Source organism: Vipera ursinii (genome assembly GCF_947247035.1).
Source record: "Vipera ursinii genome assembly, chromosome: Z".
Taxonomy (NCBI): Eukaryota; Metazoa; Chordata; class Lepidosauria; order Squamata; family Viperidae; genus Vipera; species Vipera ursinii.
Window position 1 is genome coordinate 14538630 of NC_139517.1, and position 18924 is coordinate 14557553.

Consider the following 18924-nt stretch of genomic DNA (forward strand, 5'->3'; position numbering starts at 1 on the left):
GCCTTACCAAAGCATTGTAAAGTGGTATTAGTACTTCACGTGATCTTGATTCTATCCCTCTGTTAATGCAGCCTAGCACTGTGTTGGCTTTTTTGGCAGCTGCAGCCAGCTGGATGTTTAAGCAGCTTTTGTGGAAAATACACTGCTGAGGTGTGACGATCTACATCAGGGGTCTTCAAACTTGGCCCTTTTATGACTTGTGGACTTCAACTCCCAGAATTCCTCAGCCAGCAAAGCTGGCTGAGGAATTCTGGGAGTTGAAGTCCACAAGTCATAAAAGGGCCAAGTTTGAAGACCCCTGATCTACTTTCTTAATGGCTCATTCCCACGTCTGCCAGGAATCACTGGTCGGAAGGTGCGTGAAGCGGGCGCTGGGATGCGGCCACCGCCGTAGGGATGCCTGGCTTTCTCGCTTAGGTTTTCCCCTCCACCCTCCCTCCAGCCCTCTTTCCCAGCTTAAGGCCGTTTTGCTCCTCCTCAGCCCCGCCTCTTCACGCCGCACTTTACAGGAGCTCCCCGGCGCCGCTCGCCTTCCCAAAGCTCCGACTCGGGACGCTCCGCGGTGGTTGGGGCCACCCGGGCGAGGAAGGTAAAAAGTTAAGGCGGGAAGGGGGGGGGGGTCCTGGCAGGAGCGAGGCTTGCAGGTCGACCCCCGGTCGCCAGGTCGGTTTCCCTCGGCGCTTTCCTCATCCTCTCCGTCTCGGAAGAAGCGGCGCTGGGCTGGCTTCCCTCCAGATCAGTTAGCTAGCCAAAACATCCCAACTTGTCGCGCTCCGAGCGCCCTAAAGCGCCCCGGCGGAGGCGCGCGGAGGTCCTTTCGGCGTCTCCAAAGTCCTGATCTGCGCGTCAGCCGCAAGATTTGGAAATTTGGGGGAGGGGAGGGGAGGGGAGGGTTGGAAAAAAAAAAGAAGAAGAAGGGAGGGTTTTCTTCATAGCAGGACAACAGCCGAGGCCATTTTGGAGTAGTGGTTAATGGACTCTGGATTTTCTTTGCCAAAGGCCTGATTTAATGGAGACGGGGAAGAGGAGGGTTGCTATGGATTCGCCCGCCCAGGGTGTTTGTGTGGCATCGTTGTGGCGTACCGGCGGTTTGCTGGCATCTGGGGTGGCATCTGGGAAGGATGCAGAGTGTGGGAGGAGGGGGCTGTAGGGAAGGGTGGGTTGAAGCGTGTCCTGCCCCTAAGCATTGGGGTGCACCTTAGAGACTCCTCACCGGTGTGCTTCAAGTCCCCTTGGTAGGTCTCAGATGCTGCTGAAAAATAACTTTTCTGACTCCGGTCTGTTTCACTTAGCACCTGTAAAACTGCCTCCCCTCCTGACATTGCTGGCTTTGGACTTTTAGAATGACGTCCTCTAATCCAGTGTTTCCCAACCTTAGGAACTTGAAGATGCGTGGACTTCAACTCCCAGAATTCCCCAGCCAGCTATGCTGGCTGGGGAATTCTGGGAGTTGAAGTCCACGCATCTTCAAGTTCCTAAGGTTGGGAAACACTGCTCTAATCATGTATGTGCAGTGGGGAAGAGGTAGCTTGGGAAAGGGTGTGTGTGTCAGTTAAGATAAAAGCCCCTAATTTGGTTTATTCAGAGGTTTCCCCCCCTATTTTCATGTATATAAAGGGATATCACAAGGCTTATAGAAAAACGAGTGATGTATTTTGATTAATTGGAAAGTTACTAAGTAAGCTAACTCAAGACCACGTTTGGGACCATAATTTCCATGGCTAAGCAAGGTGGTTGTGAAGTGACTCACACCCAATTCTACGACCTTATTTTTTTTGCCACAGTTAAGCAGATCGCTCCTGTTGTTAAATGAATCATGCGGTTGGTGAGCAAATTTGGCTGCCCTCATTGGCTTTGCTTGTCAGAAGCCAGCTGGAAAGATTGCAAGTAGTGATCATTCACCCCTGGACGTGGCAAATCATCACAAATGCATACTGGTTGCCAAGTGCCTGAACTGTGATCATTTGACTGTGGGAGCGCTATGACAGTTGTAAGTGTGAGGATTGGTTACATGTCATTTTTTTGTGCTGTTGTAACTTCAAATGGTCACTAAATGAATGGTTGTAATCAAGGACTATTTGAAATGGCAACTAAATCTGTATCCATTGGTGAACGGTGATTTAAACTGTGAAGACATTGCCAACACAGTGCATAGCAAATAATTGCATATTACTAAGTGAAAACTTATCAAGCTGGGACCAAGCATAAAGTGTGAATATAGCCTTTCACTTGTGGAAAGTTGATAACAAATCAAGAATCCAGTTTTAAAGAAAGACCCACTTCTGCTAACTAGGACCTGGGTTCCTTTTTGCTGCTTTGAGTATTGTAATCAGAGGAAATGCATCCCAAGCAAATGGCTGATTGCCAATAGATTGGGAATAGCAGGTTCATGCAGAAATACATTTTTGAGATGTTATGGTGCTATAAAGGTTTGCATATAGTAATATACTTTTCTTTATGTTCAGATCAGTCTTATACATGTATAACTCCATTTTACAACCCTCCCCAATAAAATAGCCCGTTATTAACTACCAACTATAGCTAACCAAATATGTTGCAAGTTATTAAAGGAAGTGTGGGAATGGGTCACATTTAATTTACAGATGATTTAAATAATGGGAAATCTGGATGCAGCAGCCTTCCCCAACCTGGTGCCCTCTGGATCTCAAAGACAACTCCCTGATTAGACATAATAGGCACATATCCAGCACATCTTAAAGGCATCAGACTGGGGAAGGCTGAAATATAATGCGGAGACTGACTAAAATAAATCCAAACCAGTTTTAGATTAGGTTAGGTGAGGTGAGAGAAGGACAGGAAGAAGATATAAGAATGAAAGTATGAGTGCTCCTTGTTTAGTGACTGATTCATTTAGCTACTGTTCACCGTTACAGTGGTGATGAAAAATTAACTTAATGACCAACCCTTCTGTGAAACAAAGGAAAGGAAAGCTGAAGTAAGATCACAAGTGTTGTGTACTTGGTTCGTTGCTTGAGAGAAGAGACGAGGTGAGTGAGTTCAGTCAGGAACATTCTTTATTTGCGAGTGCAGCTATTTATACCCTGGCCTCTAGGTGGCGGCCAATAAGTTTAAAGCAGTCTTTTGCCGCCCTAGAGGCAGCCAATAGCGGCGCTGGAGATGGGTTGTCTGAGGAGCTGGGAGCCGCTAGCCAGCTTCCTTGCTTAAGCAACCTTCCAGCAATCAAACCCACGTGATACACTCAGTAAAACAAAGCCCAATATATTACAATAAGAACAGTCGCAATTTCACTTAGTAAGCACCTCACTTAACAACCAAGTTGCCAGTCCTAATGTGGTTGCTAAATGAGGACTACTTGTATAATTGTAAGCCTGCTATCAATTACAGAATCTGATGGTTGGATTAGGACATGGCAGAACCACCATGCAAAGAAAAACATCATAGAACTGCCACAATATTAGGATCTTGGGTTAATAGTTATTTAGGATTTTACCTCCTGATCCTGCTATATACAGAGTAATACTTAAGTTTTGTTGATAGGATCCATTACTGGGTTGTTTCACCTTGTGCTGAACTGTGATATGATCTGTCTGGGTTTGATTTATTGCAAGATACTCAATAAGTCTGGTGATTGTGGTTTGTTCAAGAGCCCAACAATAATGGCATAGTTTAGGACTGTATGGGTACCCTGTCAGTGGTGGGGAAATAAGTAATGATAAAGTTTGATTTTTCTGTGCAAAGAGGGAAAGAAGGGGGCGAAAGAGACGTTAAGGGTTGGATTCTTGCATTCCATCACAAGGCATCTGTCACCAACACAACTCTCTGACAAGAACTCAAATAGAACTATAGGTGGCCCTTGACTTTATAACTATTCTTTTAGTTACTGCTCAAAGTTACAATGGCACAGGACAAAGGGGGCCTTATGACTGCTTCTCACACTTAGAACCATCACAGCATTCCTGAGGTACCGTATTTTCCGGCGTATAAGACGACTTTTTAACCCATGAAAATCTTCTCAAAAGTTGGGGGGTCGTCTTATACGCCGGGTCGTCTTATACGCCAGAAAATACGGTAACATGAGCAAAATTCAGAGGCTTGGCAACTGGCCTGTATTTACAACAATTACACCGTCCTGGGATCATGTAATCATCATTTTGACCTTCACAGTTGGCTTCTGGCAAGCAAAGTCAATGGGAGAAGCCAGTTTTGCTTAACAATTGTGTGATTCACCTAACAATGGCAGTGATTTGCTTAACAACTGTGGCAAAAAAAAAACCATTGCGAAATAAGCCACAACTCACTTAACAACTGCCTTGCTCAACAACAGAAATTTTGGGCCAAATTAAGTCAGGGATTACCTGTGCCTGTTTCGATTATTCTGACCTCTTTAGGTCCATCTGGCATCAGCTGTTTTGTTGGAATAATTGAGATGCCTTGTTGAATGTCGATACTGGTCCTTCGAGAGGAGATTCTAAAATGTGTTTTAATTTTCTGTCACCTGAGAAGAATTTGTATCTAGAAAGATCGGATATAAATAACTGTAATTCATAAATACATACCGTATTGGGGTGGTAAGTGCTGTTAGGTGTGGGCAGATGGACCGGCTTCCTAGAGATGATTCTGGTTCCTGGAATGGAATCAGAAAAGGTGCCTCTGCATTGCAATAATTAAAAATAAATTCAGCTTCACCCTCCTTGAGTTTCTCTGCATGAAAGACCTTGGCCGGGAGCCAGTTCCAGATATGTGAGATCTCTGCAATAGACACAATTCCCAACCCCCTCTCCATTTATTTTTGGCAAAGAAGAGGATGGGTGTGGTTGTAAGATACTGATGAGTGACAAGTTATTTGGTGAGAAGAAAGACGGTTGATCAGTTATTGATTGGTTTGGATTAAAGGGCTAAATAAGAATTGATGCTCAACCCTGATAAGTAAGCTGGCCACAGGTACAGGGGAGCGGCCGCCGAGGTTTACGGTTAGCCACACAGCGGGATGGTCGGCTGTTTGCGAAACCGGGGGACACCCACCCCTTATTCCAAAAATCAAACTGAGGGTTAAAATTCAAGGGGTCCCCTGCGTAATGGAACTTGACTCTGGGTCAGCCATATCCATTATCTCCGCGCGGACTTTCAGCGAGATCTGCAAGCGGAGCGGCCAGCGGGTTCCCCTGAGGCCATCCAAACTGACCCTCTCAGACTTCCAGAACTCTCCGATTAAAGTCAGGGGGGAGGCGTCAGTGACGGTCCACTACAAAGGGTTTAAGGGGAAGTTGAGCGTGCTGGTCGTTGAAGGGCAACGGACCAGCCTTGTGGGGCTAGGATGGTTCAGGGCGTTGGGCATTGGGATCACCGGAATCCACCAAACGCAGAGCCACACCTCCCTGCAGGGCATCTGCAGGGAGTTCGCGGATGTCTTCGACGAACGGTTGGGGAAGTACACCGGGCCCCCGATTTCTTTTAAATTAAACCCCCTAGTCCAGACATGTCAAACACAAGGCCCGGGGGCCAGATCCGGCCCGTGAAGTGGTTTCATGTGGCCCGCGAAGCCCTCCTGGAAACAGTGAGGGAACGGCCCCCACTGCCTTGGCCCTGGCCCAGAGACCCTCCTCCTGCCAGAGACCTTCAGATCTGTCCCACTCCTGCCCTGACCCCCATAGGCACCCTTGATGAGAACGATGTAGAGCTGGCCATGCCCACCCAGTAGGCCATAAGCACTCTAGCCACACCCACCCAGTAGGCCATGCCCACCCTGGCCATATCCACCCGGCCCCCTGAGGGCAACTGCAATGCTGACGCGGCCCTCAATGAAATTGAGTTCGACACCCCTGCCCTAGTCCCACCGGTCCAGGGACTTTGGTCTTGAAGAACGTTAAGCAACATATACAGGTTTACTGTGAGCGATGCAAAATTGGCCTAATTGGCCTAAGAGGACTATATAAACATAGCGAAATGGGTAGGTAGTTGTATGGCATTACCTTGTTCTGTAAAACTTTATGCCAACTTCTCTAGGCATTTCTTTTTTAAAAAAACAAAAAACAAAACCTGGTCAGTAATCTATTTCTACATTGTTACCAAAGAAATAACATGGATATTTCTTTTGGGGTTTTGGAGTTCTCTGAGCTTGGTTGCTTTTCTGCAGACCTTTTTGTTCCTGGGCCAGAAGAGACCATGAGTTCAAGTCCCACCTTAGCCATGAAAGCCAGCTGGATGACTTTGGGCCAGTCACTGGGCCTCAGCCCAACCCTCCTCACAGGGCATTGAACTGATCTTTGATTGTGTTTTGTTTTCAAAATATTCATATGTTTTCCTCACTTAAGGCTTTAAAATCAGGAAACAAATTCCACATGTGAACAAGCCATTGTAGAAAAAGTGTCATAATTCATAGAATAGTGAACTGATTCAGATACCACCATCTTTTAAATACTACCTTTGGGTTCTACTCTACTAAAAAAAATAATCTCCTGTATAGTTATTTTGGAAGATGCTGTCGTCCACCTGTCATAGACTGTACTAGTTTCTGGAATTGTTCGCCAAGCTTTCTAAATTTCTCTTTTGCCTTCAGTCAGGTGTTTGAAGGGTTCCCAGGAAGCAAGGGTCCCCAGCTATTACCCTGGCCCAGGCAGAGATTTTGTTATACTCTATTCGTGTAGTGAGCCAATTAGTAGCTGTGCATGGACAATGAGAAAGTTCCAAAAGAGATATCCACTCAGCATAAAACTCCCAAGTTGAATAATTTGAGCCAGTTTGCAGTTGGATTCCTCTTTCATCTTCAAAGCGGAATGAAGCCACACCATGAGAACATGATGTGCAAAGGCGGCCACTGTCTGCTCTAAACTATCCCACACAGTGGGGGAAAAATTAAAATGGAAACTGTGTATGTGTGAACCATGCTCGCTGCTTTGAGATCAATGAATGGAATGGTATAAAAAAACAAAGCAGAAATATTGTAGAGGGTTGCTTGGGGGGGGGAGGGGAGAGGCCTGGTTTATGTGTTATTTACCAAATTTTTATTTTTATTTATTTATTTGTATCCCACTTTTATTATAGTTATAAATAATTCAAAGTGGCAAACATATCCAGCACACCTTTTTTTTGCTCTTATTTTTCCCATAACAACAACCCTGTGAGGTGGTTTCGGCTGAGGGAGAGTGACTGGCCCAAAGTCACTCCTCAGCTGGCTTTCATGGCTAAGGCAGGACTAGAACAAACTGTCTCCAGGTCACCCAGACAACTCAATCCCTGCAGAGGATGTTGGCTTTAGCAGCATGCGAATTGGTTAGGATTGATGGGGACTGTAAGGACAAATGGAAAACCTCAGATTTTCCAATCCGAATTTTAGTAACCCCACTAGTTGCAGGAATTGGGGAACGCGCATCCCGTTAGGGAATTTCAATAGTTTCTCTGTTCAGGAGGAAGCGTAGGCCTCTTGGATTCAGTTCTACTGTTGCTGCTATTTCTGTGCTATTCCTATGAAAGTTCTACCGCTGCTATTTCTGTTTCTACCGCAGGGCTTTTCAACCAGTGGTACGGGTACCACCTCTGGTACATTGGCACCTGGCAGGTGGTACGCGACCATCCTAGAAAAGTGGTAGCGGGGGAGGGGAAATGAGCTGAACCGGTGGCAGCACCGCACAAGCCTGAGCGAGAGATGGCTGGAGCTGCAGGGCTGTCAGGGCTCAGCAGAAGCGCCAGGATCAGCGCCAGTCTCCAGCTGGAGCTCGGCGCTGATCCTGGCGCTTCTGAGCCCAGAAGAAGCATCGATCAGCTGGAATGTGGCAGCATCTCCAGGGTCTTGTGATTTACATTCAGATGCTTGGCATCTGAAGTGAACTAAGCAACTGTTGTAAGTCAAGGACTATCTGTACTTCATCGCTTTTTTCCTTTTTTTTTTGGTCAAGTTTTTGACACCTTGCTAGGCGACTGGTGGTACTTGGATGTTGCCATATCCTAAAAGTGGTACAATGGGTGAAAAGGTTGAAAAGCCCTGTTGTACCGTATGGATTTTTATTTTTTATTTTTTATTTTAATTCCATTTATATCCCACCCTTCTCCGAAGACTCAGGGCAGCTTACAAGCTTAGCAGTAGCCTTCATTCTATGTATATGCCTGCTTATTAGGGCTTTCACACACACCCCAAGCGGCATTATTACAAAGTCAGCTTAATTGCCCCCAACAATCTGGGTCCTCATTTTACCTACCTCGGAAGGATGGAAGGCTGAGTCAACCTTGAGCCTGGTGGGATGCGAACCTGCACTAATTGCAGGCAGCTGGTGTTACTTAAGGAGGCATTAGCCCACTGCTCCACCAAGGCTTTTCCCCTCCCGTATCTGATCTTAAAAAAAATGTTAGACCAACAATTGTGAAAAGTAGCCATTTAGCATTTCCTGAAAGAGGCTCCTTAGTGGCTGAGGAATTTTGTTGAAGGGAGACCTTCAGACTCCTTAACCTGGAGTTGACTTGGGAGGAAAATCTAGGCCAGAGGTTTCTGAGAATGGAGAAAGGAGGCATGTGTGATCCATAGCCTTAGTTATAACTTCCATCCTGTCCTCTAGGTTGGAAATATTCATCTCACTCGGGGAGGGAGGACGATGAATGAAAGCAACCACCACGAGCAAGCAGATGTAGGTCGGGGTCTCCGTGGAGCTGGAACAAAGCAAGGTGTGTATATGGGCTGGCAATGAGGTCGATTGTCCCAGGCTTGAGGCAAAGTCCTGGTAATCACGGAGTAATGCTTCAGGAAGACGCATGTTAGCTAGCTTTGCATTTTACTGAAATCAAGATGAAAATCTGAATCCAACCTATTGAGTGGGTTCATATGCTGCACTAAATCAAATCCAGATAAGCCCATTTCTGGCTTCTGAGTATGTTCATTAGAGATACCCGTGGAGCGCCTGGTAAGAATATTGACTGCACTCCTTCATCACGATGAGCCATGATTTGTTTAATAATCATTAGGGCAAATTACAGATGGCTGGGTTCCCATCCTCAACTCACAAACATATCATTTACAAGCTACATGTAGGAATCAGCCCCTCTGGCTTGGAAATGAGCCTTTATGACTTAGTGTAATGAAGGAACCCAGCCCAAAGTTTTTGTTAAGAAATGAGTATCCATAGGGGAATAGATTTCTGATCGGGGGAACCTCTAAATTTAAAGATTTTAGAAATAGCACCTGTATAATGACAATTCTTTACTTTTGTGCCAAAATGTCAGATCACTGTCATACTGTAGAGCTAAAAATGTGATACAGAGGAAGTGATAAAGTACTACCACTTCCATGCAGTTTCCTCATATTACCGGTATACTCTATATTTCCAATAAACATGAATTATTATTACATAGTTGTGTTTATTTTCTTGCCAATGGAATTGTCTCTTTTATTTAACTGTTAGTGAAAGTCTTTAACCAAGAATATTTTTGTTTGCCTCAGCTGAGGACTTCATGAACTATTGATGTGTTCAAACAAAATTGTGCTCTACGTCTTTTAGTTCATCCACTTTGATAAGCCATAATATTGTTTGCTTGGCTTGGGGGTGATGTGAACCTGTTACTGAGATTTGTGTACTATTCCCTAACATATGTAAACCAAGTCCCATGTGATTTATTGAGTAGATCACTGGTTCTCAGTCTGTGATCTGCGGACCTCTGGGGAGGTGTAATGTTATCACATGAGGTTGAGTTACGTCTTGGTGGTCCGTGGCCACAAAAGGTATTTAAAGAGGGTCTGTTGTGAAGGAAAAGTTGAGAACCATTGGAGTAAACTGAAATTGAACAAACCGTGGTTTAGTATAATGTTGAACTTTGTGTATTCCAAATTTATTACATTTCTTCTCCTCCCCCCCCACCATATTTATGTTTACAGTGAAAGAGAATAATGAAACTTACAAACTAGCCTTACCTTTGGATGAGCCATGCCAAATGGAGTCCCAGACGCAAACTCGTCAACGGTTACACTATGGTCTGAGCATCCCGCAAAATTTTGATGGTGAGAAACAATTGTCACCTTCCCCGTGTCAGCAACTAAACATCCTTTAACTGTGTCCTGGACCACGCAGAGGACCCCAAGGCAATCCATTTCAGCCACTGGGAATTGGAATGGGCTTTTCTGTTTCTTCCTTGATTATGGTAACTCTGGAAAAGTGCTAAGAAAAATCACCCCAAAAAGTCACCATCACGGAAACCGCCATAGAAAAGGGACCTCTGGGGTATTTTGGGACCACAGCTGTGTAGCACTGAGGATTCTGTCTCCAGAAAGTGCTGTGAGGCAGGTGAGAGCACACAAAGATGGCACTTATTTAGAACGCAGTAAAAAAGTGGTGTCCTTTTCGGAGACTGAACCCAAGTACAGATAGTCCTCCTTTAACAACTGCTCTATTTAGTGGCCGTCCAAAGTTATGACAGTGCTGGAAAAATAATTTTGGGACTGGTCCTCGCACTTATGACTGTTGCAATGCTTCAAGTCGCGTGGTTGAGATTTGGGCACTTTGCAGCTGCCAGGCATTTATGCCCCTTTCAGCCTCCTGCGGTCATGTGATTGCCATTTGCATGTTTCATAGCCAGCTTCCAACAAGCAAGAGTCAATGGAAAAACCAGTTGTAAAATCAGAAGTGGTGGTCACATGATATCTTACTTAACAACCTCCAGTGTCTTGTTTAATGTCCACCGCAGAGGTGAAATTGTAAATCTGTCATGGTCATGTGATGCTTTGCTTAATGACCACATTGCTTAGTGACGGTTGTTAATCAAAGACTAGATAAGTTGGTTGTTAACCAAGGACTAGTAATAGTCCTAATAGATTTTTCTATAAACGTGGGAGATGTTCTATATACAATCCTTACAACTCTTGAGAGACTGTAGCTTCCTAGCAGAGCACATGTTTTCTAGGCAGAAATTTGCACAACAGACTAAGCTGCGATGTGGTTGGCTATTTTGTGATTTATTGTATCAGGCAAACACTGCCTTTGCCTGACATTTTGCAAAGACGTTTCTTAACAGGAATGGTCAGGGGACCTCTGCAGAATGCCTGTGTTAATTCTGTATTTCAGTCTAACATAGACAGGTAGCTATGAATCATTTTCCTCAATAAATAGATGAACAAGTATCATGTTTTTGACTCATTTGTATAATTGGGGTCCCTTTATCTAGTTTTAGGACTAGTGTGGAGAACAGATCACATTTTAGATCAGAGAAATATTGAACATTCAACCTGGTTCACAAACTTTAAGCACGCCCGTACTATACTCAGACAAATCAGCCACATCATGGCTAAAGCTGGTGACCTGATTCATAGTGCATTCTAAGAGAAAGATTGGATATCCCCACAATACGCTGAACTAGGAACTGCCAAACTGTTTCAACCTAAACTAGAGCTTTGCACAAACTCAGTTCAGCACAGTGCATGAATGGAGCCCCGTGTTGTGCCTCTTGTTGTGTCTTAGAGGTTCCAGAGATGCCAGCTCCATCACTGACCCTGGTGACCAATATGAAGACCCAGTTACAGATGGCATTGGAAAGGAACTCTTGGCTGCAGAAGCGAATCGAGGACCTGGAAGAAGAACGAGATTTCTTGCGCTGCCAGCTAGACAAATTCATCTCTTCAGCCCGCCTGGATGCTGGTAAACGTTCTGGAGCCTAAGGGAGTGGTTTTGCTGGATTAGTGGAAAGCACTTTATTGGAAAGAAGAAATAAAGGTGGGCAGGGAGGAGAATGGGTGCCAAGACACTCGGCTCTTAAGAGAAAGGAGGGAACTATTTAGGATAGGGATAGACCATGGTAGTAGACACTTTTGGCTTGAGGGCCCATTCAGCATTTTGAGACAGGCTGGGGAATTCTAGCCATTGAAGTCCACTTATCTTCAAGCCTCCAAAGTTGAGAAACATAATGGGGATAATGTGCATTGTAGTCTAATCAAGAGCCATTCTGATTGAGGTTGATAGATGTTGAATTTAGCCGCCCATGAAGGACCATAGGCTGATTATCCTTATTAAAATAAAAGTATGCAGTAATGGCCGTGATTTGGAGGAAATTGGTAACCCAGGTGGATGCTCTTAAGCTTCTCATCTCCCTCGCCAAATGCAATTCACTTAGCCTTTCTCTCTTCCAACCTAGATGATCACTGTTGTAACAAACAACTGCCCCGGAGATCTGAAGTATTGGAGAGCCGAAATGGGGAGGTGACAGACGATGACAGCCTGGGCTCCTGGATGACCACCAGCCCTGAAGAAGGTGGTTCCGTGGAACACAAGAAACCCAAAGCAGGGTTGAACCGGCGACGCTTTGCCAAGCCTAAAGTCCGGGAGAGGCAGAGAGGTAAGTACTAAGGCTTCAAAGGTTTGGAGAGCCATGGTTCAAGGTTTACAGCAGCATCTCTCAACCTTACCACCTTTAAGATCCAGAATCCCTCAGCCAGATACTATAGTCTTCGATTTACAACCATTCATTTAGAGACCGTTTGAAGGGACGACTTATGACCGGTGCTCATACTTAACAACCTGTCATAGCATGTAGCATCCGCATTGTCACATGATCAAAATTCAGGCCCGGCAACTGGCATGTATTTACCCCAGTGGCAGTGACCTGGGGGGGGGTGTCAGGTGACTGCTGTTTTCAACCTTCCCAGCCAGCTTCTGACAAGCAAAATCAATGGGGGAAGTTGGATTCGCTTAACAACTGTGTGATTTAGTTAACAACCAGACTGATTCACTTAGCAACCCTGGCGACAAAGGTCATAAAATCAGGTGGGGCACACTTAACAATCCCAATTGTGGCTGTAACTCAAGGATTACCTGTATAATAAAATAATAATTTGCATAGCTATGCAGCATTTCCAATTAGATCTCAAAAAATGACTTAAAAGTAGAAGGGCAAGACAACCATTTCATTTGTCCTCTTGGGGTGGATTTTTTTATATGGTTTTTTTTTAGCATATCTTACGATCAAAACAGATTATTTTCTCCACTGATAACCTCTTAGGATTCTCCCTCTCCAATCTGTTTTTTAAAAGAGGATATTTACCGTATTTTCTGGCATATAAGATGACTTTTTAACCCATGAAAATCTTCCCAAAAGTCAGGGGTCGTCTTATACGCCTGGTGCTGAAACTTTAGGGACAGGGCTGGCTGGAAAACCTGGAGCGGATCTCCCATTTGGTCTGTGCAGGGAAAGCTTTAGAGTGAATTAGGAAAAGTTTAATCCACTTGCACTGTTTTATGGTTACGTTTGATGACAAACAGCCTTATGTTTATAAGTGACAGTTTTCCTACTAAATACCTGCATGTCATAAGCATTTGAATTAAAATTACCATATTAAAATCAAATCTGATGTTTTCTAATTTTTATTTGGTGTGCGTTGGAAGAGGGCTAGTCTTATACGGCGAGTATAGCCCAAACCCTATAATTTAACAGGAAATGTAGGGGGTCATCTTATACGCCCAGTCGTCTTATACACCGGAAAATACGGTAATATTAGTTTCATTTTCAGATCCATCGAAAGTGGGTCTTTTTCCTAATAGACAGTTACTTTCTTAATAGTCTTCATTCATTATTGTCTTTATTTATTTAAGTAAGAAATAAATGGTCAACAGAGCATCCAAAGATGTTTATATAAGGCCAGCAGAAGATAAAATAGTTATTGCCATCATCATCTAAAATAATCTAGCACAAAAGGGACCGCAAGAGGAAAGAAGAAAAATAAACAAATTTGAAATTAGATTTAAATGTACTGCAACCGTATTTGCAATCAGTTTGAATTAAAAATTCTAAATTCTAAAACACTAAATGGAACTAATTTCTCAGTATTTCTACTACCATCTCTTTGCTACAGTAAAGTGAAGTTCTTTAAATTTAAGTGTTTTTAAGTTTCTTCCAGCATTTTTTTCTTACTAGATTTAAGAACAAACATGATTTCATTTAGCCATAGATCTAGTAGACAAGAATCTGTTGTTGTGGTCTATGGATGAACAGCTGTAGATATTTTTCTAAAATTTTAGATTTGATGTTCTTTTCCAAAGTCTTAAAACTTGGCATTTTTCAGTAAAACAGGGGTTCCCAAACTCTTTTTTTCCCCGCAGCAGTGTCCCATTCCAGTGAAACTTTTTATCTTTCTCCACCTTTAAAAATATTTAGCTCAGAGCATGAATCCCTGATAAAACTCTTCACTTGGGTAAACTAGTGTCTTATTTCACAATAAATATAAAATTAAAACCTCCATGTAGTTAAGTGAAAAGACAATTAAAAAATGGAATTAGAAACTGTTTTATTGCAAACATCCAACAGCAGACAAATAAAAGATGACCATATATTCATTCCCATCTTCTCCCTTTATGTTTAACAAAGGCAATAATTACGAGTATATTAGATATGTTGCAAACTTATTTATTTATATCCCACTTTTATTATTCTGGAAATGACTCAGCATGCCTAATATCCCTTCCTCTTCTTTTCCCCGCAACAATTGGCACAGTTTTAATCTTTTTTTTTTTAATTTATACCTTGAATTCATCCCTATTTATGATCGCAAAGAAAGACTGGAAACCACAAAAGAACACATTTGTCACATTGACATGAAATAGAATTGTTCTTGAATGTCCCCTTACAGCCCCCTTATCTTTTACTGCTCTTGAATATCGTCTCTGAATGCTAATACCTACATTGGAAGATGCTTTTCTAGTACAAAGGCGTTGAGACACCGGAAAAGAGAACACATACAGGAGAAATGCAACCCAGCGCTTGACCATCGGTTGCTAGGTAATACCGGTGTGGATGTTTAGGTGTGAGGCTTAGCATTCTCCTATTTTTGGCTTTTGGGAAGCATCTCATTAGCTACCATGGGAACAAAATCCTGAAATAGACCATTTTGATTTGATCCAACAGAACCCTTACAATATTATAACAGAGAAGTTATGATATTGCAGTGTAAGTCTTTTTTTTTTATTTTGAGGAAAGAAAGGGAGAAGTAGGAAGGAGAATCTAGAGTTTGAAAATCAAGATCTCTACAGTATTGCAAGGATAGGCAGCAGGGCATCTGAGACATTTTACATTCTTCACAGTCTCAACCCATATGGGCAGTGTAAGATATGGTTAGAGCTTTCATTAAAATGTTTGTAAGGGATATCTTGTTAAGATGTATGGAAACAGGGAATTTTGATTTAGTTTATCCCAATCTCACCTTAAAGCCTCAAGTCTTGGTAAAAAGAAATGATCTGTTCTCCTTTCCTCTCCCTCCCCTCCTCACCTTGCCCTTCCCTTCCCTCTTTTTTTTTTTGATCCATCCTTAAACTACTCACCATCATTTCCTATTTCTGATCTTGACAATTATGGCATATGCCTCCTCCTTGACTTTTCTTTCCTTCTTTTTGCAACCTATCTTCTCTGTCCCTGTATTCATCCTTTCATGTCTATCGATGTTCTCAACTATAAATGTATGTTTTTTTTAACCTGATCCCTGATTTATTTTTTGCCTTTTGCCTTTCCTGTCCTATACGGCATATTATAACCCTCCCACATCATGTCCTTATCTGCGTCTCCATCCCAACTTGTTGCTTTCTTGCCTTAAATGGCAATTTTTCATTCCTTTCATCTTGGCTTTCATGGCATCTGGTGTTGATGAGGTGCTGTTCTTCTCTTTTTGCATTTTGCTGTTCAATTACACTGCTGTTTGTCTCTATCCTCCATGGTATTGTCTACCTGAACCCAAATTCACCATTCAGTGAAGGATGTGGATGGAGTTCTCTGCCGGTATAAGAAGATCCTGTACACTTTTCAGAAGCTGCAAAGCATGAGTCGGGCCTTTGAACATCATCGGGTGGACCGTAACACTGTGGCCTTGACCACCCCCATAGCAGAGCTCCTTATCGTTGCTCCCGAAAAATTGGCTGAAGTGGGTGAGTTTGACCCATCTAAGGAGCGTCTGCTTGAATATTCCCGGCGATGTTTCATGGCGCTAGATGATGAGACGCTCAAGAAAGTGCAGGCCCTCAAGAAAAGCAAGCTTCTACTGCCCATCACTTATCGCTTTAAGAGGAAAACGGACTCTCCTGGCTCCGCTGCTGGCAACTCTGTCCCTTCTCCTGCCACGCCACCCAAGCAACATCTGCCGATCGCTGAATGTTACACACGATGAATTCTCTCCTGGAGCTACTGCTGGAAACTATTTTGCCAGCCCTTTGACCTCTCTTTCTTTGTACCTCCTGCATCCCCCCCCAACCCCCATCCATTACTCAGCAAACTCTGTTTGTGTTGAGTTTTCTACCATGATGCACAATAACCTTCCACCTTCGCCTAGGTTTAAATACTGAATGAAGCCGCTGTTTCACAGGAAGGGCCAGCTCATCATTACACAAGAGGCCTAGGAGTGGTTTCCTAGGATTATTACTTGACTATAGATCTGCCTATCTATGCTTCCCTCTTTAAAGCCTTCCCCACAGCTACCAGATTGCTTTCATTTTCCTTCCTTCCATTTGAGAGTTTGGCCAGAGGAGACATAATGGCGAAGGTGGAGTTGGCAGACCTAATATGTCCCATCCCACAATAAATGACATCATGGATAGATTGATTGTAATTGTTGCACAGGTAACTTGAAACAGCTAACAATGTTAGTTTATTGATTGATGGTAATTATAGCCTTGCTATACAGTATATATTATGCTATACACACATTTTTTTAAAAAATAAAACTCCTGTCATTTGGGGTATGTCAAAATAAATGATATAACAAGAAGATGGTAAAAGTTTGCAAAAATATCCCTGTCAGCCGCAGTTATGTTCCCAACTTTGTTGGTTAGGGTGATTTGGTCTTACCTTAAGGGCCACCATCTAACAATAGGTTAAATAACAGTAGCCTGAGGGAGAGGGGTTGCCTCTGTGAGAGCCAAATCACTCTTAACCAACAGAGCTTATTCTTTTCTAAACTGGAAGAGGGAAAATAAAGTTGCATGATGCACTTCTGTAGTTTTACCTCTCCTTGCTTGAGAACCTTTTCCGTGTTTTCTGAGCTGTTAGCAGATGCCACTGGTACTGTTCTCAATTCTTTTTTGCTGCTGTTGTGGTTACCATTCCATTTTCATTACAATCTTGTTGTGATTGGAAGAATTGCAGAATTGAGCTGCCTCTGCTTTCCTATTGTCTCCCAAAGATGGTCTCACATCCTGAGCCCCTACTACATCTTTTGCCTCATAGATTTGGAAGGTATTGCCTAAAACTTTTCCCTAGCTATTGTCCCACTCCAAGCCCTCAACTGAATTTTTCTGCTGGCAGTTTTGCTTTCCCCCCCCCCCCGCCCCTCCCCCGCCCTCTCAGTATGTTTGTGAGGAAGTGTGTTTGAATGCAAGGACTTGAATTATATATTGTGTTCCTTGAGGGGGCTTCCTTTTTATTCAGTGTAATTAGCAAACTCTTCCCACTGTGCCTGTAATTTTTTTCTCTCCAATCGGTTTTCTGTGTTAAAAAAGAAATTAAAAAGAAAATATCAAACATTTTATTAAAACAGAATTTAAATTAAAGAGAACATTTTGGTATAACATTCTGCACTATGTATTTTTTTTACATAACCTTGTGTAACACATTGCAAAATGGGGCAAATATACAGCCTGGGAAAACAAATGTGTGAATTATTAGAGTGGAGAAGTCCAGTTTCCTTTGTTGAAAGGAAATGGAGGCTGCTTGGGAAAGAAGGTTTTTGTTTATTTAGTTACCAGAAACTTCAATGACACAGCATGTTTCTGGGATGGCTGACAAAATGGAATTGGGAGTGTTTTTATATCTTCTTTGGACCTTGTATTTGAGGTTGTTCCTGTTCCACATACTTTGACCTCAGCTTAAGTGTGCCCTTTTGGTATTCTAATGGTGGTAAAGGTTCCCCCACACATGTGTGCTAGTCGTTTCCGACTCTAGGGGGAGGTGCTCATCTCCGTTTCAAAGCCGAAGAGCCAGCGCTTGTCCAAGGACGTCTCCGTGGTCATGTGGCCGGCATGACTAGACGCCAAAGGCGCACGGAATGCTGTTACCTTCCCACCGTAGTGGTCCCTATTTTTCTACTTGCATTTTTACGTGCTTTCGAACTGCTAGGTTGGCAGAAGCTGGGACAAGTAACAGGCGCTCACTCTGTTACGCGGCACTCGGGATTCGACCCGCCAAACTGCCGACCTTCTGATCGACAAGCTCAGCGTCCTAACCCACTGAGCCACCATGTCCCTTCTAATGGTGGTAGGTTAATCCTATTATGTCCTAAAGGTCATGTTCCTGTCCTTGAAATCTTTTGTTTTCTAATCCCATCAGCTCAAACCTTCTCTGGGGCTGTGGCTAAAGGCATTTTGCTTATGAATAGGTGACCCAGTCTTTCTGAATAGGATTATCAAATCTGCATTTCTAAAAGTTGGCCTGCTCAATTTCTGCTGGGGGCAGGGGCTGCTTTTAAGATTTTTTGGGGAAATATGATATTCTGCCTTCTTAATATTCTCCAAAGTATTTCCTTTTTTTAGGAAGGTGGGTGGGTGCTACTTCCAACACCTTCATTCTCTGAGAGTTCCTGGATTACATTTGGACTTGTTCAGTTGGTTTTCCCTTGGTAAGACGGGCGCACTGGTTAGCTTCCCAGTTAAATTTGTACAAAGATGGGATTTATAAGTGTATAATAGTATATAGAACCTACATCACTTCAAAGTATCCTAAAAGGCAGAAAATGTGTTTAAAATGAGAGCACAGTAATTTCAAGAGACAATCTGCAAATAAGTGGTGCATTAGAAAAAAGAAATAGGTACTTTTGAATTTTCATAAAGAAATGGAGACACTTTCATGCTGATAAAATTCAACATGGAAGATGAAAGTATAACCCCTTAAGAAAATATGCAGGAAAATGCCCCATAAAGTAGCACAGATTGCACAAGCTTTAGGAATATGTCTGTTCCCTTTCAAAAATATAAAAACCAGCAATTATCTTTCTATAGCATTAAT

General features: G+C 43.1%; 1 protein-coding gene across 2 annotated transcripts; it reads left to right on the forward strand.

The window, feature by feature from the left end:
- Positions 1-542: 542 nt before the first annotated feature.
- Positions 543-17453, forward strand: CCDC106 (coiled-coil domain containing 106). 2 transcript variants are annotated; one of them, XM_083376474.1, is made up of 7 exons: positions 562-589; positions 1785-1990; positions 8529-8634; positions 9839-9961; positions 11415-11591; positions 12085-12285; positions 15684-17453. In XM_083376474.1, exons 2-7 carry the CDS (start codon positions 1982-1984, stop codon positions 16094-16096), a joined length of 1029 nt encoding a protein of 342 aa, XP_083232600.1. In that variant the 5' UTR covers positions 562-589; positions 1785-1981; the 3' UTR covers positions 16097-17453. The 2 variants fall into 2 exon arrangements, with proteins under 2 accessions (XP_083232601.1, XP_083232600.1); XM_083376475.1 differs by lacking the exon at positions 1785-1990 and having other exon boundaries at positions 543-589.
- Positions 17454-18924: the final 1471 nt, after the last annotated feature.